Source organism: Corylus avellana, chromosome 4 (genome assembly GCF_965113065.1).
Source record: "Corylus avellana chromosome 4, dhCorAvel1.hap1.2, whole genome shotgun sequence".
In the NCBI taxonomy this organism is placed as follows: domain Eukaryota; kingdom Viridiplantae; phylum Streptophyta; class Magnoliopsida; order Fagales; family Betulaceae; genus Corylus; species Corylus avellana.
In genome coordinates this window covers 6,014,284-6,037,584 of record NC_142493.1, presented here as the reverse complement: position 1 = coordinate 6,037,584, position 23,301 = coordinate 6,014,284, and the positions used below count along the sequence as shown (strand labels likewise).

General features: G+C 35.8%; 3 protein-coding genes across 3 annotated transcripts; 1 reads left to right on the top strand and 2 right to left on the bottom strand.

Moving 5' to 3' along the window:
- Positions 1-2,762: 2,762 nt before the first annotated feature.
- Positions 2,763-3,599, bottom strand: LOC148586194 (F-box protein CPR1-like). Its single transcript, XM_088515498.1, has one exon. The coding sequence runs from the start codon at positions 3,597-3,599 to the stop codon at positions 2,763-2,765; it is 837 nt and encodes a 278-aa protein (XP_088371624.1).
- A 9,366-nt stretch (positions 3,600-12,965) lies between these two features.
- On the bottom strand, positions 12,966-13,646 carry LOC148586193 (uncharacterized). Its single transcript, XM_088515497.1, has one exon. It carries the CDS (start codon positions 13,644-13,646, stop codon positions 12,966-12,968), a length of 681 nt encoding a protein of 226 aa, XP_088371623.1.
- An 8,546-nt stretch (positions 13,647-22,192) lies between these two features.
- LOC148586192 (uncharacterized) lies at positions 22,193-22,665 on the top strand. The gene is made up of 2 exons (XM_088515103.1): positions 22,193-22,513; positions 22,593-22,665. The coding sequence occupies exons 1-2, from the start codon at positions 22,193-22,195 to the stop codon at positions 22,614-22,616; spliced, it is 345 nt and encodes a 114-aa protein (XP_088371229.1). The 3' UTR covers positions 22,617-22,665.
- The last annotated feature ends 636 nt before the right edge of the window (positions 22,666-23,301 follow it).

Below are 23,301 nucleotides of genomic sequence, written 5' to 3'. Positions count from 1 at the left end.
ACAGGTGAATGGATGGTTCTCGTTACAAGAATGACAACAATGACATAGGTTGGGATTATATGGGCGTCAACCAAATTCTTTGACATGCCATATACAAAGAATATCAAAACCTAGCTAGCTCGGATAACATTCAGATATTTGCACTATAAATGAGAATGAAATACACCAGCAAAGGATCATTATTTCCATTTTATTGTACCAACAACCTCATGAGCACAAATGATTTGACTTCTCCATACGTACACCAGAACTCGGATTATGGCTCATTCCACCATTCCATATTCCACTAACAAACAAGAAAAAGTAACATAGCATAATGCATTACTCAACATTCAGCAAACATCCATGTGATTCATGTTATAGGGCATAAGATAATTAATTATTTATTAATCAATCATCAATTATTAACCTGGAATTTGTGGCACGACACTTATTCTCTGTGAAGTGTAAGGGAATTTGCACATATTCCATTAAAACGACACTTTTAATGTAAAACTGAAAGTGCATATTAAGAGAGCTGCTGCTATTCGGTCGTGGCAGAAAACAATGGGTTTTCTGCCCACCAATCACCGCATGGCACATCAGCCATTCAAGAAATATGCAAAAACTTAAAATGAGATCAAAACACCAAAACAAAATAAGGGCAGCCACGAGGATCAGGACCACCATCCCATATGTGGCGGCCACCCCATGGCCATAGGTGGCCCGCGCGGTGCTGGTGTAGAAAACCCACAAGACCACAAGACCAAGAAACACCCCCCCCCCTGGCGTCCAAGAGAGAGAGAGGGAGAGAGATACTCGAAGAGAGACTCGGATCACTGTAGATCTGATCCCATCGCAACCACCGGAATCCCGCCGCTCATGCCGAGATTTCTGAGCATCACCCGTCAAAGCAACCGGAGAGAGACAGAGAGAGGGTGAGAGATACCCGCCCGCCGCCGCCCAACCTGAACCTCCCCAGGCTACGGGTTGGCCGCGCGGGCCACCCCTAGGCCACGGGGTGGCTCGCCGGCCACCCCCAGCGCAGCCCTTCTTGGCCTTGTGTGGGCTTTCTCTCCCTCTCTCTCAGTCTCTCTCCGTCTCTCTCTCTTCTCGATAGATTTGAGCGGTGATGGTCGAGACTGCATGGCAGTGGCGTAATTTGAGATGGGCAGCACCGGTGGGACCAGGCGGCGGCGGGCGGTGATGGTCGTGAAGGGTGCTGTGCATCTGAGGTGTGGAGGGGATGAAGAAATAATCTGGTGCTTTTGTTTTATTTTCTTAACTTGTTTCATGCTGAGGTGTCACATTTGCATTGGTGGGCAAATAATGAGGGTTTTTTGCCACAACTGAACTGCAGTTATTCTCGCATATTAATTATAGGGAAATCATATATAAAATCCTTAGGTCAACGTGCTTTTTTTAAAAACTCCTTGAGTATTTTTTTGTGAAAATTTAGTCCATGGGTAACTCGAAACTACTAGAAACTTCCTACCGTCAATTTTTGTTAATTGTCGTTAGTCCACTCAAAACTCCTTGTTTTATCTTATTAAAATATTAATTTTTTATTAATTTAATTTTAAAAAATTAAAATAAAAAAAATAAAAATTTGAAGTGCCACCCCTGGCCACCCCCCTCCCCCCCTAACCCCTAAGGGGTGGCCGTAAGCCACCCCTTTCCACCCATGGGGTGGCTCTAGCCACCCCATGGGTGGCTTGGAGTGGCCCGGAGGCCACCCCAAACCACCTGGGGGTGGCCACAAGCCACCCCAGGGGTGGCGGCTTCAAATTTTTTTTTTTTTTTTTTTTTTTTAAGATTTAATTTTTTTAAATTAAATTAATAAAAATTAATATTTTAATCAGATAAAACGGGAAGTTTTGAGTGGACTAACGGTAGTTAACAAAAATTGACAGTAAAGAGTTTTCTAGTAGTTTCGAGTTACCCAGAGACTTTATTTCAAAAAAAAAAAAATATTCAGAGAGTTTTTAAAAAAAGCATGTCGACCTAAGGATTTTATATATGATTTCCCTTAATTATATCATACTACATCATAGTAAATGCATATTACAATATCATAGAAATTGCCATAGTTCGAGTGTAACCATAAGTCATGACCAATGTTCCTTTGTGACAGAATGATGCAATGAAAATAATCAACTGTCTCACCGCCTCTCAGTCTTTGACTTTACACTTGCAATACCAATCTAAATTATCTTCTTCCGCTCTCTAAGATATCCACCATTTGACAATCAACCAAGTTGCTAGCCAACCCGTTGGTGTATTGAACAACATAAATTAAACATAGACAATTCATAAATCAAGAAACGAAGCCTAAATGCGACAATTGTATGAAATTTATTCTAGATTTAACATAGTTTAGTGGCTATTTTGTTTAAAACAAGTCTGGCATTTAAAGGTCATAGGCATTGAATCTCTAACCTCATCTTCCTCCATCAAATGTAATAGATCCAACAATTGAAACCATAAAACAATTTTTACTACGAATCCAAAATTTAGCTTGAATTCATACATATATACACACAATACATAAATACATAACACAAACATACACGCATAAAGGTTTAACAAGCCATTCAATTTAAAAGTTCTTGGCTATACATATTTCTCTTGTATGCACTCTCTTTTTTTATGCGTCGATCCTCACTCCAAGGCAATATGACAATTATATGAACTTAAATAACCGATATTAATAACAACACAATGATAAGTTATTGCTTCAGAATTTTCATAAAGTCCTATTCTATATATTGTGCTTTGCTTAATTAGCCTTCTCCTCTCAAACAATTCTTTCTTTTCTCTTCTTCAATCTTCTCTGAGCCGCACCACAGGTCTTTCCTTACACAATTCTCGCACTCTCGTATAGCATGTACTTCATTGAGTAAAACTAGAGTTTCAACAAAAGTATTATTGGCACGAAGAGATCCGTTGACTTTATCACTTCTTATTCTTAGATTTTTAATCAATTTATGGGTCTTGAGATCATATAACAAGCCCATAGACGCTTTTCTCATTTTCAATTCCAAAATCATTTTGTTGTTCCAAAAACTGAACATTGACCGCCCACCATCTTTAAGGGTAAGTTGTTTAGTCCAAGACTCTACTACGCCATATTCCTTCATCAACCAAACACTAACATCTTCCCAATTATACTCCAGTAAAGAAAGCAATCCACCAGAAACCCCAATTGTAGTAAAATTTTCATCCAAACTACTTAGACAATCCGGAAGCTTCATCACTCGGAATTCCTCATCACACAAATGAAACAACAAAACCACCAATTCAGGAAAATCGGACCCCATATCTCTTTTATGATATCCAACCCAGTGGCTTGCCCCATTCACTAAAGCCTGCCTATTACTTGCTATAGTATATTGAAAATCTTCAGGAACCCTAACAGTCTCCCAAGTGCCTGTGCGGAGTTTATAAAGCTCCGCATGAGATAGAAACGGCGGCATGGATAATCTACTACCTAACTCGGCAATTAACACCATTCTCAGCACCTTGTAGTCATTACTAGTATGATCAAAACCGAACCCGTAAATAAGGTATTTTCTGTCGGTTCTATCAAACTTGTAAGGTTGAGAAAGAGTCATAGACATTCTAATTGCTGGGTTCCATAGAACTAGGGACGCCAAACCATTTTTTCTAACCAAAGGCGCAAAAAGTAATAGTCTCTTGCAATCAAGGACCACTTCATAACTTCCGCCTCTAATTTGGCATGGATATTCAAGTTTTTGAAACTCGTTGAATGAATCATTGATATGGAATAATTGACATTGCCTATCCATCACTCCGTCTTCTTGATATGCATAGCAATGTAGAAGGTGGTGAGCGTGATTGTGGGTGCTCTCACTATGATGGGCGTGCATGGAAATAAATGTAGGGCTAGAGATAATGGATTTCCATGATTTTGAAACACACTGGAATCTTAAAAGCGATTTGACGGGTACGCTTACCAGGATTTCAATCCAAAGATCGTCTGGAACTGGCAGTCGAAGCCCAAGCCGACGCCGATTTGACATCTCAAAGCGGTGCGTAACGCGTATGCGGCTCGAAGAAGAAAACAATCCAAAGGCTCTGATTTTTCTCTGTTTCTTACACCCAAAGCAGAGGCTCTTTCTTTGTGTTCTATAGAAGAAGATTAAAGTCGGCGAAAATCAAAACACGAAACCCAATAGGAAAAGTAAAGAAGTGTGGGGCCGTGTTTCAAATAAATATTTTTACTTAATATACCGTGAATTATTTATCTGCTCAAGCAAGTATTGTTATCTATCTTCTTTGAAAATAGGAAAAGTAAATAAATATATAATATTTTAATAATTTTTTTTATATAATTTTCTCTAAAAAAAAAAAAAAGGCATTTAGAAAAGAATCAAATATTTTATATAATTTTCTCTCAACATTTTTTTTATATCATTTAATATGTCAATTAGAACATTTTTTTTTTTTGTAAAATTTCATTTAAAACCATTTTTTTAATTACTTATTAGATATAGAATTAGGCCTAGGTATCGGTCAAAACGGTCCGGTTTTAGCTCTTATCGGTTATTAACCGATAATTTTCGGTTAAACGATTTATTAACCGATACCGGACCAATAAGAATTTTAACCGAAATTATCGGTTATAACGGTACACGGTTAAACCGGTTAACCAATTTAACCGTGAGCTTTATATTGATTTATTTTGTTGGGCCAAAAATGAGTTTTTTAGACTTTTGAGAGCCCAAATACTTTTTGTTAGGACCCAAATATTTGTTTTTTGGGCTAAAAATTGATGCTTTTTTTATATTGATCCACCACAACTTTTTTTTTTTTATATATTATAAAATACATTTTTTCAAAGCAAATAGACTAATTAACATAATAAATGCTAATTAAACTAACAAAACTAGTTAATGAAAAATGCTTTCACCAAAACAAAGAAATCTCATCCAATGCCATCACTATAAAAAAAATCAAACTTACCCAAACTCAAATTAAGATAAGGTTACATAGGTATATATATAATCACAAAACTACGTCGTTTTGTCGTCCCTACTTAACAGTTTATATCGGTTAAACGGTTAACCAATATAAAATTTCTAACCGGACGGAACCGAACCGATAAGCATACTGGTATAAAAAATTTAACCGATAAGGATATCAGTATATCAGTTATGGTTAATATCGGTTCGGTCGAAATCGATACACGGCCGGTAATCGGTAACCGGTTGGTTAATCTGCCCACCCCTATATAGAATGACTTATCACTTGATTTACAAACCAAATAATAATACTTAAAAATGGAAATTTTTTATATTCTTCTAACTCAAATGGACGTTGGAGAAAAAATTATGCATGTTAGAAAATTTTAAGCAGGTTTGACTTTGATGCATATAAAAATTCGACTTTCAAAAAAATATAAACATAATGAACTTTTCAAATATTTATGGATGTTGAGACTTTCTATAAATATGAATAATGATTTTTAATCAGTAATTACTATTACTATATTATTAAAATGATCATCTCCATTTTTTTTGAAATTGAGAGGAACAGTTAGGCAAAAATAAGAAGCCAAAATAGTCTTTTCAATTGAACTAACCGGATCATTTCCTTTCCTTTCAAAGGAAATGGAGAGGATCCCATTCCCATAAATTAGGGCCTTAATTATATACTATTAAAAATAAAACTTTCACCCTTTTTGCACTTTGGGATTACGTTTGAAAAATAGAGTTTTTAAGTCAAAAAAACGTTTTTTTGGCAAAAACTTCATTTTTAAGCTTTTTGCCAAAAGTATGTTTTCCACATTTTTTTTAGGTTTTTTGGACTCTTAAAAACGCTTTTAATTTTTTTTACTAAATGACCACTTTTTTCAAATGGACTTTTTAAGTGTTAAACCCACTTTTATACCACTCAAACGCAATCTCAAACAGACCCTAAGTAATAATTCCCAAACAAAGTGCTACAAAATTCAGTAATAGCCCGAGAGATGGTAAGTGGACGACTAAGTTATGAGACTTCAGGCTCGTTTGGGAGTGCGATTTCAATAAGTGCAATTATAAAAATTAAGTTTTTGAAATCTCTACTTTTTAAAATCGCATAGGAATTTGGTAAAATATGTTACGAAGCTTTTTTTTTTTTTTTTAATCAATTGAGTGTTTGGATAATATTAGCATATAATTGCGGTTTCATGGCCAAATAGGTAAATATTGCGCCAAATATTGTTTTAAGCAAAATTGTGATTTTGGTTTAAATTCGCACTTTTTCAAATAAGTACCCCCTAGACAGCTTACAGAAATCGCGAATTTTTTCACGATTTTAAAATTTGTGTTTTTAAAATCGCAATCTCAAACACTCCAAAATTGTGATTTGGTTTAAAAACGCAGATTATTTTTTTAAAATGCAGTCCCAAACGGACCCTTCATATTATCGCTAGGAAATGATCGTTTATCTTTTTTGTTTGTTGATTTGTGTTAAGGTCCAAAGATTTTAGATACTGTAAGCTAGGAAGTTATGTTTTTTGCTTTTTGTTTTTTTTTTAATTGAAAGCGGGAAGTGGGAAAACCTGAAAAAGGAAGCAACTGAAAACTTGATTAGGCACTAAAACGACTATTACTTTTTTGTTTTTATCTGCACATAGCTTTATTTTACATCAGTTTGTTCTTAAATCAAGAATGGAGCACTCCGTAATAGTAATAGTCTTTTTAGACTATTCAAACGCAATCTCAAACGGGCCCTAAGCAGTAATTCCCAAATGGAGTGCTCCATTCTTGATTTAAGAACAAACTGATGTAAAATAAAGCTATGTGCAGATAAAAACAAAAAAGTAATAGTCTTTTAGTGCCTAATCAAGTTTTTAGTTGCTTCCTTTTTCAGGTTTTCCTTATTTCCGCTTTCGATAGAAAAAATAAAAATAAAAACAAAAGGCAAAAAACATAATTTCCTAGCTTACAGTATCTAAAATCTTTGGACCTTAACACAAATAAACAAACAAAAAAGATAAAAGATCATTTCCTAGCAATAATATGAAATTTTGGAGTGCAAAAATAATTAATCCATTGGATAAAAGTGCAAACCTTTTCAAGGAAAACAAGGAAGGGGTACTCAAATGCTTTCAAACTACTGTTGATAGAAGAAGGGTGTATGTGAACTTCTCTTCTTCCATCGTACCAAACAGGACGGCCCAGTGTTGCAGGACCAACAGACTGTTTAAGGCTCCCAATTAGAGCAACACCAGTAATGCCTTGTTCAGTGGCTGCCACATTAGGGTATAAACCTGCACATAGTATAGTAATTTCTTGCTGTTTGGAGGCTTAATTTTTGACAATTAAGAGAAACTTTTACAAAATATATGGTTGTTCATAAAGTGGGTGTGAAACTGATGTGAATTACATCACAAAAAAGTCACTTTATGGAAACAAATCATAAATCGCCAAAAGGGCCACATCATGGCAGGTACATGTAGAATTTGCCGCCTTGTTTGTCTCTTTCAATATATTCTCTTTCGATTAGAGATTCAATGCGGTTCTTTACAAGCGTCCTATCAGGCTGCAAATTCACATTCAAGAAACAGCTGTGAGTTAAAACTGATCAAAAGAAACAGGACATTGATCATATAATGAGGACAAACAAGTGCCTAAAAATACCTTGAACTTGCTATCCAACTGAGCATCTAACTCGGCCAGCAGATCCGCGTGACTTAAAGACAAAATAACACCAGAAGGGATTCTAAAGGGAATGCATACCCCATTTTCAATGGGTTAGCGGTCAGATTAAACTTTATAGTTTTTATATCTTATTGTCTTCGTTGAGTTCATTTAAATTGACGGAAGTTTTATTTGAAGGGAACGGAGCATTTTCCTTTCGATCTGGGAATATTAAACTTTTCTTAGCAAAATATTGCTTGTCTTCCGCGTGATCAATGTATTCTAGGGAAAAATTATTAACCTGCACGTGTAACTATGCATCCTTAGCTTCAATCGTGTACCCAAGTTCTTCGGAGTGAGCTTGTAAATCTGAAAACTTGAGAATTATGACAGAAACGGCAGCTATTTAGATATTCAATGCATGCATACTCGCATTCCACTCTTTGCACTACTGTAAACTTTATAATCTAAACCTGTAGCTCTAGTAGATTTGCCATGTAAAGTTTCAGCTAGACAAAAACCCAACTTACGAGAAATTAACCTAAATATGAATTTGGATTTTAGTAATTATGACTAGAAGTAAATATGTGCAAAATGAGACAGATGCTGTCATATGGAGGTTGTTTTGAAAATCAAGTAGTTTACATTCATCAAGAACCACTATATCGACAACATTATACAAGACAGATTTTGTTATTGACTATTTTTGCCTTGGTTGGGACATATAATCACTAAACTACTTACATGTCTGAGATGGACTCTAGTATGGATTTAATGGCATGATGAGGAATAGAGTCACTAAACCTGTTACGTGTGTGGTTTTATGGTGTATGACAAGATATTCGGCCTTTATACGTTAATATATACATATGGTTGAACCTTTAGCAAGATTCTAAAACAAATTATCAAGATGCTTAACTTAAATAGGGCTTCTAAATTACCATAATAACACAGAAAACAAAAAGTAATCAAGCCATGTCAATGTTGTAATGAAAAAATTTAGTAGGCCAATTGCTGCACCCTTGGTTTGGCTGTAAAGGCAATGGTGTTGATGTTGAATCCATGGGTGGAGGGCAACTTTTTAATTAAAAAAAAAAAAATGGTAAGAATGTGCAGTATGTGACTTTTAAGTTTTAATAGGATGAGTTAATAGGATTTTAAATTGTCAAGAGGGCGTAAAAAATAAAGAAAATAAAGACAGTCACCAGTGACAAGTTACGTGGCGTTTGTTTCGCAGAATCTAACATTTTCTTCAGCATCAACATTCTTAAAAATGTGATGTCTGACAATATAAATTTCCAATTTGTGAATGATTAAAAATATGATAGGATTTCTAGGAATATGAGATTCCCATGTTTCCTTTACTCCTACGCATCCTATATGTTGGCAGATAAAATGGTTTTGGAGTTTTTACCAAGAATATATTAATATACATAATTGAATACAACTCTAGTACAAAAGTCTAAGCTAATTGGCTAAGGCCCACTTAAGCATATTAACTATTTCTTTCTTTTATATTTTATACTTGTGGGACTCAACACTCACAAGTGCACTCACAACAATCTCCCTCTCACTTGTGAGTCTCTTCACATTGACACAACTTTCCCCCTCGCTTGTAAGTTCTGCAGACAAAACTCCAAACCTGACGTGTCTAGACACCCGTCCGAGGAAGCTACCAATAGTATATTAATATACATAGTTGGACATAACCCTAACACAAAAGCCTGAGCTAATAAGCTAAGGTCTACTTAGGTATATTAACTACTATTTTCTTTTATATTTTCTCAATGTGGGACTCAACACTCACAAGCCGAGTGTTGAGTCCCACATAGACAAAATAACCCTAAAAAATCTTATAAATTGTTTTTTATTTATTTTATATATATATATATATATATATATATATATATATATATATATATACACTTTTCCCGACATTTTAATATTTAATATAGGTAAAAAAATAAAATAAATTAAGCAGAGGAGAAGATGGAGGCCATGGCGGAGTCCTCGCTTGTCACCACACGCTTTCCCTTCTGGTTCTCGCCCATTTTCGAAGGCCTCGCCAACCTATGCCTCTACCTCTTTATTTCTTCTTTGCAGATCCATGACTGAATGTGGGTTTCGAATGCTATGGCTGCAAGAGAGGGGAGTTTTGAAACAAAACAAAGGAGAAGAAGAAAATTAATGAGAGAGAGAGAAAGGATGGTGCGTTGCATTATGGAAGAGAGGCCTTTGGAAGATGAAAGGGTCAGATGTGGTGAAGAGTGATTGTCAAAATGGGGAGATTTGAAGTTAGCACAGAGAAGAGAAATGGGAACATTCCAAATTTCCAATAAAAATTGATGTATCTGTAGAGCCACATAGAGCCTCGTCTGAAGGACGTCCGGACGAGCTGCAGTTGACAACCCAAAATGTCATGCATAACATGTTCTTTGTGAGTTACAAGTGACGTGTTAAAAACTGGTTTTTGTTGAAGAGTCACAGAGAAGTTCGTTGGCATTGTTGTCCGAATACCGTCCGAACATAAAATTATATGAAGTCTCATAGAGATCCTTGTTGGCTAGTTCGTTTGAAACATGTCCGGACGATCCAAACTTAAAGAGTTACAGAATGTCTCGTTTGCATTTGCGGTTGTATCCCGTCCGGACCGGATGGTCTTGGCTCTTGAAGATTCACAGTGAGCCTCGTCTGCAGTTACGTCTACATTCTGTCCGGACAAGATGGTTCAAGAAAACTCAGTGTCACTCGTCTGCAGTCTCATCTTCAGTGTGTTCGAACAAAGACTTTAGTTTGATTTACAGTACTTTGCGTCAATAGTTCCATCAGGCAAGGCGTACGGATGTCACGCGCCAGGATCTAGTGTTAAAACAAATTTTCGTCCAGACAAGTATGAAACTTTCCCCCAGGACCACCATCCTTCAATTCTACTCCCCCCGCATCAAGGATAAGCGGTGTTATCCGGGGTGAAGTTCTTCAAGTTTGCTCTCGACGAGCATTCGAAGAAAGACAACACTCGTGGAGCCGCATTGATTTGGGACGCAATGGTGGGAGATATTGGTTTTAGACCCGATACCCAGATGTATAATTTGGTCATTGCTTTATATTGTCAATGTAAGGGTACATATTTAGCGAAAAGGTTGTTAGATGAGATGGTTTATTATGGGTCATTTGAACATTTTTGGATTCGCAAACTTATAAAGTGGTGTTTCAGTACTTGGTGAAGAGCAGGAGGTTAGGGGAGGCTTCAGTGATGTTCAATGAGATGATTAAAAATGAGTGTGTTCCAGACCATGTTAACTGTAGTTTAGCAGTTAGGATTTATATGGATTCTCAGGAGTATAATATGGCTATAAATGTTTGAAAATGCATGATAGAGAATTATAATTCTGATTTGGAGAAGACTGGGAATCTGTTGGTTGTGGGCCTTCATGATATTAATAGGCTCCCAGAAGCAGTCATACGTGGAAGTTCCAAGGACAATATTGTGACAGGTTTTATCTTTGTTTTGATGGGATCATTTCACATGGTCTAGACTTGTAATTAGGATTGTATAACTTGTAACTAAGATTGTATAACTTGAATTAGAAAAGTGCAAATAGAATTCGATGACATTAACTAGCTAACAACTACTTTAGAAGGCATCAGTCTGGATCAGTTGAGTCAGATATCTGACAGATTTGTCATTTCTTCATTATATACACCAATAATCTTCAAAAAAAAAAAAAAAGAGGAAGATACAATTTTGTGGAATCCAGAGATTTATGCCTAATTTGTGGAATCCAGAGAACTTACCTAGTTTCTGGCAACTTTTAGGAAGGAAAGAGTTTTCAAATCCTTTACATTGCTCTCTTTGTTGGACTGCAACAATTGTCTGGGAGGGGGAAAGAGTAACGCTTCAATCGATAGTGTCATTAAAGAAGCTGGATTCTTGGTTTTGGCTCCTCTCTAGTGACTTCTTGGCTGTATGTTCCTGTCACCCTGAGAATGTTGCTATTTCTGCTGCACATCAGTTACAAAAAAGCTTTGAGAACCACCATGTGGCAAGCATTTTGTGGTAGCTCAAGTGAACCACAAAACTGTCTGATTTGTTGATTTAGCTGTTTGATTCAAATTGAATTCTAAGATGATGGGTCAGTTTGGAGATATTGTGTATGAGAGAGTATTTAGATCAAGAGGTCAACTATTATCCAATCAAAACTGATTATTTTCTGTACTTGGTCCTGCAACTGTGCAACTTATTATTAGATGGTGGATATATATATATATATATATATATATATATATATATATATAAAAGCCGAGTTTTGACGTAGAGAGTGCTTAGAATTGCGGCATGTGTCTATGTTTTTTAATATCTGAGAGTGCTTAGAATTGCGACACGTGTCCATGTTTTTAATATCTGAAACCTTTTTTTATTTTTACCTTTGGTCATTAATTAGCGTAATTAATTATGTTGATTATATTTCAAGAGTTTTCTATACATAAATTATTCAATAAATTAAGTATTATTAATGTCCGAATCAAATAAGGAAACAAATAACATAAATTAAATTATAACCTTTTTTTTTCACACCAACAATATTTTCTTGAAATTTTAAATTTTTTTACTCATGATTTTTAATAATTGAACCGCGCAAATATTGAAAGGGTTTTTCCTTTTTCTATTTTTTTTTAATGAATTAAGTGTACGATTTTTTCTTAATTAATTCCTTTTGACCTTCTTTTTATTAACTCACGTGTCCCTTTTTTTTTAATTTTAAATTTTTTTACTCATAATTTTTAATAATTAAACCGTGCAAATATTGAAAGGGGTTTTTCCTTTTTCTATTTTTTTTAATGAATTAAGTGTACGATTTTTCCTTAATTAATTCCTTTTGACTATATATATATATATAAGCCGAGTTTTGACGTTGAAAGTGCTTAAAATTGCGACATATGTCCATGTTTTAAATATCTAAACCGTTTTTTTTTTAAAAAAAAAGAAAACTAGATACTCTTCATTCATAGATGAAAAAAAGAATACAAAAGCATTCATTAGCTCTATAAAGAAAGAGCATTAAGCTCTAAAAGAACAATATTTGAAATACATGTAGGAGTCTCCTCAATCCACAAATTATCCCTTGATTCCCTCGATGCCTCCTTCGCCAAGCCATGAGCCGCCTCATTGGCCTCTCGCTTAATATGGCTAATCTTCCATTGACGGAGGGATCTTAAAATTAGCTTGGTATCTTCCACTAAATGCCCATATCGAAGCCAATTTTGTTATGTCTCCCCAATGGCCTTGACAACCAATAATTAATCGCCTTCCAAAATTACATCAAAAAAACCCAAATCTCAGCATAGTTCGGTTGCATGTAGAGCTGCCAAAGCTTCCCCAACAGTCGATTCATAAATTGCCCCAATGGTTTTATTTTTAGCTGCAAGCACCCGTACACCTTCATCTCTGATAATGACTCCTATACCCATCCACTTCCTATCCGAAGATAGAGCAATATCCCAATTTGCCTTGTAAAATCCAAGTGGAGGAGCTTGCCACTTCAATCCCGTCCCAACAATATTATCTACTACCAGGATCGATTCCTTAGCATTTGCCTGAGTGTATTGCGTCAGCCCCTCTCTCGCCAGATTTGCCACAGTCGTTGGATGTGAGAATTCACCCCCATGCACAACAGAATTGCGACGTTGCCAAATTCCTCTGGAAGTTATAGCGAAAAGATCCAGGTCCTCCCTATTCAGGCATAGCGCCATTTCTTCAAAAAAATCAATGAAATTACTGCAATTCCATTTGCACTTTTGAAGCTTGTGATTACTGGAACCCCAAACATCTTGTGCTGACGGATACGCCCATAATATGTGGTGTGCCGTTTCCTTCTCTTGACAGCAGAAAATGCACAACTCTTCATCAATGATTCCTCTTCTTTTCAAGTTATCTTTAGTGGGGAGGATATTCTTGCAAGCTCTCCATAAAAAACTTTTGAAGAAATTGGTACCTTCAAGCTCCAGATGGTCTTCCATACCGCTTGACCTCTGCCTTGGTTGGAGCTCTCTCCTTTGTTCCTCTCTTGACGCTCCTTTTCAATATGATAAGCACTTTTGACGGAAAATTCTCAAGAACTAGTGCCATGCCATATCAGTTTATCCTTATGATGGTAGCTACTAATGGGAATATTACAAATGATCTCGGCCTCCTCAGCCCCAAAAATGTCCCGAACCAGTTTCTCATTCCACCTGACCGGATTTGCATCTAAAAGCTTCACAACCATTGCTTCTTCAGACAGAATTGTGCAGGGTGATTGGATTGAAAATGTCGTCGGTCTTGGAATCCACTTATCTTTCCAAATAGACACAAAACTCCCATCTCCAATTCTCCAAAAGATCCCTTCCCGAAATAGCTCCCGACCCGCGATAATACTACGCCAAGCATAAGAAGGCTTATTTCCGACCATGGCAAACATAAAAGATCCCCGGCGAAAATATTTTGCCGCAATAATCTTTGCCGCCAAGCTCTCCGGATTTTGCATAATTCCTCAGCTTTGTTTTGCCAGCATAGCTTTATTAAAACATATAATGTCTCTAAAACCCAATCCACCTTTAGATTTAGCTAAACTCATTTTATCCTAACTTATCCAATGAATTTTTTTATTATTCTCAGAGTGCCCCCACTAGAATTGTTGCATCAATTTGTTCAACTCCTTACACAGCTCTTTTGGGAGCAAAAAGATGCTCATACAATACGTAGGAATTGTCTGCACCACCGCCTTTAATAAGACCTCCTTCCCCGCTTGAGAGAGAAAATTCGTCTTCCAATCGGTAACTCTCCTTTTCACCTTCTCCATCAAAAAATGGAATTCCCTTACTCGATATTTTCCCACAAGCGCAGGTAATCCTAAGTAAGTGTCATAATGTTGTGACGCCGGGATCCCCAAAAGAGACAACATACCATCACGTACAGGTTGAGCTGTATTTCTGCTAAAAAACACCGCAGTTTTGTCTTTATTCAACCATTAATGTCCTGACGCACGTTCATAGGAGTCCAATAAATTCGCCAGAATCCCCCAATCCTACAGTGTAGCTTTACAGAAAAGTAGGCTATCATCCGCAAAAAATAGGTGATTTATCCGCATACCTCTCGGCGACGTTGGGACCCCACCAAGTAATCCAGTACATTCTGCATGCTTTCACTGGGCGCTGAGAACTTCCGCACAAAGAATAAATAGGTATGGCGAGAGAGGATCCCCCTAACGAAGTCCTCTTGTTGGAGTGAATTTTCCCATTGGCTCACCGTTGATAAGGATGGAGTAATTCACTGTTGTAACACATTGCATTACCATGCCCACGCATTTGTCAGAGAAACCCATCTTTTTCATCACCTTTTCCAAAAACGACCACTCCACCCGGTCGTACGCTTTGCTCATATCGAGTTTTCGTGCCATGTAACCCACATGACTGTACATCCTAGAATGCATAGTGTGCAGAGTTTCATAGGCCACTAAAATATTGTCTAAGATCAGTCTACCCGGTATGAAAGCAGATTGATTGCTTGATATAATATTAGGGAGTAGAATTTTCAACTTGTTCGCCAAAACCTTAGAAAGAATTTTATACAAAACATTTCATAAAGATATGGGTCGAAAATCTGATACCACATAGGGGTTAGATTTTTTGGGAACAAGAGCAATGAAAGTGGAATTAATTGTTGGAAAAATAACACCAGATGAGAAAAAATATTGTAAAGCCACTACAACCCAATTATCTTGAAAAAATCCAACAGGAAAACCATCAGGTCCTGTGGATTTTAAAGGCGTCATTTGGCTTAGCGCCAAACTGACTTCTTCTATAGAAATCTCTCTCTCCAAATCAACATTCATCTGGTTCGTAATTCTCCTAGGCACCACCGCCAGAGCTTCTTCCACCCCTGTAGGACTTGATGTGGAGAGTACCCACCGAAAATATGATAGAAAAGCTTCTACGACAGACTCTGGAGAATCACATGTGATCCCCTCAGCATCAATTATGCTTGAAATTTTGTTGGCACGTCTCCTCTGAGTGGCACAAGCATGGAAATATTTGGAATTTTTATCCCCATGCTTGAGCCAATCTACTTTTGCCCGTTGTTGCCACTTCATCTCTTCCTCTTCCAATAGGCCATTTGCCATCGATTGGAGATTTTTAATCTCATCTAGGTCCCATTCTTCCTCCTCACCCTGCAGTTCCAAGAGTTTAGTTGTAGTCTGTTTGAGGATATCTTCGGATTGGCTTTTATTCTCCTTCTTCCATTGGATAAGAGAATTTTTGCATTTCTCCAATTTATTCAAGACCGAATACCAAGCACCTCTGTTATTTTCTTTTACCCTCCACACCTTCTTAATCACTTCTTTGTAGGTTGTACATTTGTGCCAAGCTACCTCATACCCGAAAATAAATTTCTTTTTACGCCTTTGCGACGCATTTTTGTGAAAAGAAATCATTACTGGTGCATGATCCGAAGCACACGCAGCCAACACTTCCACCCTACGGAAAGGGTACAATTCCTTCCATTCCTCATTTGCCAAAGCTCGATCTAAACGTTCCATCGTGAAATGCCCCACTAATTGACTGTTGCTCCAAGTAAATTTTGGCCCAACAAACCCAAGATCAACCAACCTACTCCCTTCAATAGCATCACGAAAGTCGTTCATTTGCCTTCTAGGTTGTCGGCGGACTCCAAATTTCTCCTCATCACTTGAGATTTCGTTATAGTCACCCATGCTCAACCACGCCGACGACTGGTACGAGCTAAGGTGTCGTAGAAGAGTCCACGATTCTTTTCTTTTTAACACCTCTGGATGCCCGTAAAATCCTGTAAATTTCCACCCTTGAGCCACTCCATCTTCCTTCACTACGGCGTTAATATGACGCCGGCTATAATTTTGTATATCAACCCTTACCTCCGTAGTCCAAAAAAGTGCCAGACCTCTGCTTTTTCCAATGCCATCTACGACAAACACACTCCCAAACCCAATGCGGATTCTTATTTTTTCAATTCGGTGTGCTTGAAGTTTGGTTTCCATAAGGAAAACCAAATTGGGTTTCTTATCCTTCACCAGACGGCAAAGGTCTCGAACTGTCCGGGGGTTCCCAAGCCTCCGGCAATTCTAACTTAAGATAATCATGGCTCTCGACGGGGCTGAGAATCAGCCACCGCCGTTTTTTCAGTGTCATTGAAAACTCCCTCCTGCCACTTCCCCTTCTTGGTCGAACTGAATTCCCTATCATTGAACTTCACAACATCTGCCTTGCGTGGGCCAAGCTGCAAGGATTGCTGCTGGACAGAGTTTTGAAGCCGACCCCCACGAGCCCTCTTTTTCCATGACATTTTCCCAAGAGCCTTGAGTTACCCACGCAGCCATGGGGCTCACGTGTCTCTCGATTAACCTCCACATGGCTGTCAACTCCCACCGAGGCTTGCTCCTTTGCCAAGTCATCAAGGCTTGATTTTCCATCCATCAATACAGATTGGCTGTTTCCATTTTCAAACAAATCAGCCTCATTGATTACTGGTGCCTTATTAATTCCATCAGTTTCCTTTCTATTTTCCACCACCTTAATTGGAGAGAAAGAGACGTTACCATGCCAAGCAACATTATTTTCCCCATTTAATAGCTCCTCATCAATCAACTTGTGATTTGCCATATTAACTAGCAAATCTTCTTTTATTACCCCCCTCATTAATATCCCCCATATTATCTCCATGCATCCCTTGCTCGTTATTCTTACCAAAACCAGCCCCACATAAATTCGTATTCAAAAATACTTCTCCTTGATTTATGCTCCCTGTCTCCTCCTCATTTAGGTAGAGATTGTATCTCTCCCTTTATTAAAATACAATTTTTCCTTAATTAATTCATTTTGACCTTTCGTTTTATTAACACATATTTATTTCTCTTACCCTAAATCACGTCAATCTCTCTCACTCTAAACTCATGTCTCTCCTTATACGGCAAGAACGTTTCAAAACTCTTTCCTATAGAAGTTGACGGTTGCACAAAGTTTATTTGATCAATTTTATAGAAATATATGTGACTCCGAACTATGATTTAAGGTATGAGATATTCGAGATGAATGTATCTTTGTGTTTTTATGTATAAATTTTTAGGAGTTGTGAATTGATGATCTTTAGTTTGTTTCTTGAGAATTTTTTTTTTTGTACCAAACACCGTTTTAAATTAGAGATTAGGTAGAGATGAATATATTTCTATTTTGTTTTGTGAAATTTTTTGTTCAACTTTTTTTTTCTTTTTTTTTTTCATTTGCTTTTTTGAATGTTTAGAATTATGAGTTTTATTTGTATTAAAATATAATAGGTATTACACCAAAAATATTATAATTTTATGCTAATTTTATATTAATACTTTGATAATCAAAATTCATGTTTTCTTGCCTATTTTTTTTCTTTATGCTTTTCATTTTAAACTACACATATGGGGCCGAATTTAGGTTGTTTTAATTTATTTTTTAGACTAAGGGAAGATTAAAATGATTTATTTGATTGCATTAAATATTGAGTGAAAGATTTTGTCATTTTTGTAGCCATTAAAAAAAAAAAAGATTTGTTATTTTGCTTTGTATTATCGTTTAAATGTCAAGAATTTTATGAGTTTTATTTGTATTAAAATATAATAGATATTACACAAAAACCTATTGGGTTTAGGGTTACTCTCAGTTTTGATACAATTCTCAATATATTGTTATAAGGTTTAGGGTTACTCTTTCCTTATTTTCTGTTCTAATTTATATATTATTTTTCATTCAAATTTCTTATTGTTCTTTTGTAAATTTAATTGACTTTGTTGTTCATTATGTTTGTTTGTGTTCCAATATTCCTTCTACGATTTTTTATTTCTTTCTTTGATAAAAGAATTAAAACTACTCCTATGAGAATAAATATTTTAATATGTTTTATGGGTCTTATGATTTAAGGGTCTTATGTTTTAACTCATTTTAGTTGGTTTTAAATTACACATATGGGAATTTTTTAATATGTTTTAATTTATATGGATTAAAACTAAAATTATATATGGTTCTTATGATAGTATATTTTTATGTGATTTATATATTCATACAAACTTATGTGTAATTGTGTCACTATGTTCAACAATATACTGTCGAATAACCTTTTGTATTTTTTATTGAAATAGACATGATAGATTTTTTTACATAATTTTTTTGACCTATAATAAAAAATACAATGGAGATGCGTTTTAAGTTTTAAAATCAAATTATAATAAATAATCCCGTGCATAGCGCGGGTTCTAGGCTAGTATATATATAAAAGCCAAATCACTTTCAGAAGTGCCTTAATATTGTGACATGTGACGTAAACCGTTTTTATTTTAATGCTAAACCGGTTTTTTAAGGCATAATTTGTGAACTGGTTTTTTAAGAGTGAACCGATTTTTACTTTAAAAACAAGTTCATTAAATTAGCGTAATTAATGGCATTTAATATATTTGAAGAATTTTCTATATATAAATTATTCAATAAATTAAGTATTATTAATATCAAAATCAAATAAGGAAACAAGTAATACAAATCAAATTATGTATTATTATGTTTAATCACTTTAATATGTATATAACATAATATTATATGTTATAGTTGAATTATTAGGGTCGCTGTTGACGGAAAGATTTTTTATTATTTTGCTATGTACTTTTTTTAAGGCTCATAATTATATGGGTTTTATAATTTGTATAAAATATAGTAAGTATAACATTAATAATATTAATGATTCTTACTAACTTTCTATTAATGCTTTAATAATCACAATTCAAGTTTTCTTTTCGCTATTTTTTTTTTCTTTATATTTTTAATTTTAAACTATACATATGGAAACAAAGATTTTAACATGTTTTAATTTATATGGATTAAACTAATTAAAGTTAAAGGCCTTATGATATATAGTAAAATTTTATGCGACTTATGCATTTATACAATGTTCTATGTATGATTGTGTGCCATATATGGTGAGTAATATATCGTCACTTAACTTGTATAACAGCAAACAACAAGCAACAGAGTCCAACAAAATCAGGAGACAGGTGATGCAAAGTTATGCTGATAAGGCAATGTTAGTAATCTTTCTTCAGTCTTGAACTCCTTTTCGAACGATTTCAACAAGACCACCGAATGAGCCAATTTAAAACTAACAAGTTTTTGAATGTAAGGTTTGTTTAAAAAAAAGAAAAAAAAAAGCTAACAAGATTTATTAATTGTTTACTCATTAGAGACTTTCTTTTCTGCAGTGAATTTTTAGAGGAGGTTGGAAATTTTGATTGTGGACTTTTACTTGATGGAGTTTTTCATGATGACGTTGAAAATAATAATAAGGCGTCCACAAAAGGCACGCCTCTACGTGTACAAAGCCAAGTGATACAACACTTGGCTTGTAAGTAGGAAACTGACATGGTCAGTTATTCTAAAAAGAAAAAACTGCTATCTTCATTTAAAATGAGTGATAGTATAAATACTCTCCTAAAGAATAGTTTGAGAGACGTACGTATGAAAAGGAAAAACAGAAAACAACTCTCTCTCTCAATATAGTTTCATTATTGGTGCTCTTAGACTGTGGATGCTGTGAATATTACTCCAATAATTTCTGGTAGTGTATTCCATCACTGGGAAAAAAGGAAGAAATTCATTGAAGAATTTGATTGCAGTGCAAATAAGGTACTCATTCCGCTGTGCATATTAATTTTCTAACATTGGTATCAGAGCCAGGTTTCTGTGTTTCTCATTGTATATATGCCTTTGTATACATGAGAAATTGCAATGAAACCAAGTTTCTGATTTATATACCATTTTCGTTAATATATGGCCTTTAATGGCAAATTTCGAAAATGAATGAATTAGACCACCAAATTTATACATATTGTAGAGAACATTCATATGAATATGCCTACAAAATTTGGTGATGATTGGACATGTATGTTGAGAGATATAACATTCTTAGTTGAAGAACATGAATTTTTGTTTTCTTTTTTCTGATAATTGTTTATCATCAAATGCGTTAATTTTTCATATGGTAAGATTATACTTGTCATAAGGTTTAATTTGACATATGGAATGCGAAAAACGGGCATATAATGAGGGAGATCTGAAGGATTTAAGTTTAAAGGTGAATCTGGAAATAAGGGCGACAATCGGGTGTTCAGAGGTAGAAGAAGGCCTGGTTCAAATAACCGTTTTTTATATTTGAACCGTTGCACCTTCTCAAGAGTCTGCTTTGGCCTAATGGTCAAGCGATGCTTCTATGATAACTGTGGCCCTGTTTCGATTCCCCTCACCCGCAGTTTTTTGGTTTGGTAAAATTTTTTTTTACTGAAATCATGCTCCACGTGTGCCTTTAGTTAAAAAACATAGAGGCATGAGGGTTTGAACCCATGCTGTGTGACTAGGGTAGTGGATACCCTAACGGGTGGGCTACTGAATTCTTTGGAAATTAGAGTTCCCTTTGTTATTTATAATATAATAACACACATGCATAAATGAATGAAAATTCATTTGTTAAAAAGATTTCTAGTTAAATATTTTTTTGTACAGTCTAGTGGCATGTATGTAAAATTGTTAGGGGTTGAAGTAATTTTTATGGATTTATTTTTATATAAGTATTGTATATCAAAATCCATAATTATTTCTTTGGAGAAATGTAACGCATGTTTATTCTTTTAAAATTTGTTGAGATAATTTTTTAAGAGCATGTGTAGCCCCTAAAATGATGACATTGAATTTATTCTTGGCATGATATTTATGTTTGTTGCCTAGAATTAATTTAAATAGTGGGAGTTATGGTTGAGTTAAATTTATTTTTTCTCCCATACATAATTTTGTGCGAAAATTAAGTTAAATATTAATATTTATGACACTTGTGGCGCGGGAGATGATTATGAAGCTTAGCGATTTTTCGATCTCGCGACGTGTTAATAATTATTTTATTTAACTTAGATTATCGCTGCAAATTTTTTATGTGTGTATAATATCCCTTTGCGCAATTTCTTTGTAGTAATATGGCTTCAAAAAGTATTGTTGCTGATTTGAATAAAGGGGAAAAATTGGATGGGGAAAATTATGACATATGTCATCGAAAGATTCGATATGTTTTAAATGAACAAGAGGTCTTGGAGACCTTGTCCCATTCACTGACTGAGCCAATGCAAGGGGATACCGAACAAAGCATAAGAGATTTTGCTGCTTATGAAAATTGGCGTAAAAAGGATCAATCTGCGCGCTTTACTATGTTAAGCAGCATGCACAATGATCTAATTGGTGAGTTCGAGGTATATCCAACAGCTCAAGATATGTGGGAAGCACTGAAGATAAAGTTTGGTGGCACTTCTGCCACTAGACTGCGCGGATTGACCATGAGATTTGACTCCTACAAGATGCGCATAGATCATACAATGAAGCTGCATCTTAGGGTGATGTCATCCATGATCCGCGAGCTCAAAGCAGCTGGAAACCAACTTACTGATGAGCAGCAGGTCCAAGCGGTGATTCGTTCACTACCAAGCTCTTGGGAAGCTATGAGCCAAAATCTGACGCACAATGAGAACATTAAAACTTTTGATGATGTTTCGCGTCATTTGGAACTTGAAGCTGAGCGCCTAGAGGCTGCTAAGCCCAATAGTTCTGCATATTTGGCTGAGTCAAGTTCGCGCAGGGCATATAGGCCTAAGCGCAAGAACAATGACAAACATGGAGCTACTGGACCAGGGCCCAAGAAGGCAAAGGCTTACAAGCGCAAGAGAGGTAAACGCGCTGGTAAAAAAGACAAGTCTAAGCTGCTTTGCTTTAACTGCGGTAAGGAAGGCCACTTCGCTCGTGAGTGCACTGAGCCGAAGAAGGTACTCTCTGACTTTTCTCACTATGTTTATGTATCTAGCCATGTTTTGGTTGCTCATTCCTCTCCTATGTGGACTGTAGATTCGGCAGCAACCGAACATGTAGCTCGAGATCGGGTCGGATTTGTGGAGTACCGTCGAATTCCTGTTGGGAGTTGAGATATAAAAGTGGGGAATGGAGCTAGCGTGGAGGTACTTGGTATTGGTACCTACAAGCTGGACTTGCGAGGTGGACGCACTCTATTACTCCATGATGTGTTATATGCTCCCGAGATTCGACGAAACTTGCTTTCTGTAGTTACATTGCTTAAATTTGGTTTTCGGTTTGTATTTGATAATGGTGTTTACATATATTTGGGAACAACATATTATGGATGTGGTTTTATTTCAGATGGTTTTTTAATATTGGATTTGGATTATTCTAGCTATGATAAATCATTTGCTTTATTGACTTCTTCTGATAATGTTGATTCAATTAGATGGCATGCTAGGCTTGGCCATATTGGACAAGAAAGGATGACTAGATTAGCTAGAGAAAACCTATTAGGCAATCTCGCTAAAGTGTCCATGTCCACATGTGAACATTGTCTTATGGGAAAGTCAATTAGAAAACCGTTTGGAAAAGCCACTAGGGCATCTTTTCCATTGCAATTAATCCATTCAGACATCTGTGGCCCAATGAATGTAAGGGCAAGACATGGGGGGTTCTATTTCATCACATTTATAGATGATTTTTCGCGATACGGTCATGTTTATTTGATTTCCCATAAATATGAAGCATTGGATTGTTT

Coding starts and splice junctions, on each gene's coding strand:
- LOC148586193 (XM_088515497.1), bottom strand. CDS start 13,646: ATGGAAGACCATCTGGAGCTTGAAGGTACCAATTTCTTCAAAAGTTTT.
- LOC148586192 (XM_088515103.1), top strand. CDS start 22,193: ATGAGCCAAAATCTGACGCACAATGAGAACATTAAAACTTTTGATGAT. Junction 22,514..22,592: donor AGTGCACTGAGCCGAAGAAG/GTACTCTCTGAC, acceptor TGTGGACTGTAG/ATTCGGCAGCAACCGAACAT.
- LOC148586194 (XM_088515498.1), bottom strand. CDS start 3,599: ATGTCTATGACTCTTTCTCAACCTTACAAGTTTGATAGAACCGACAGA.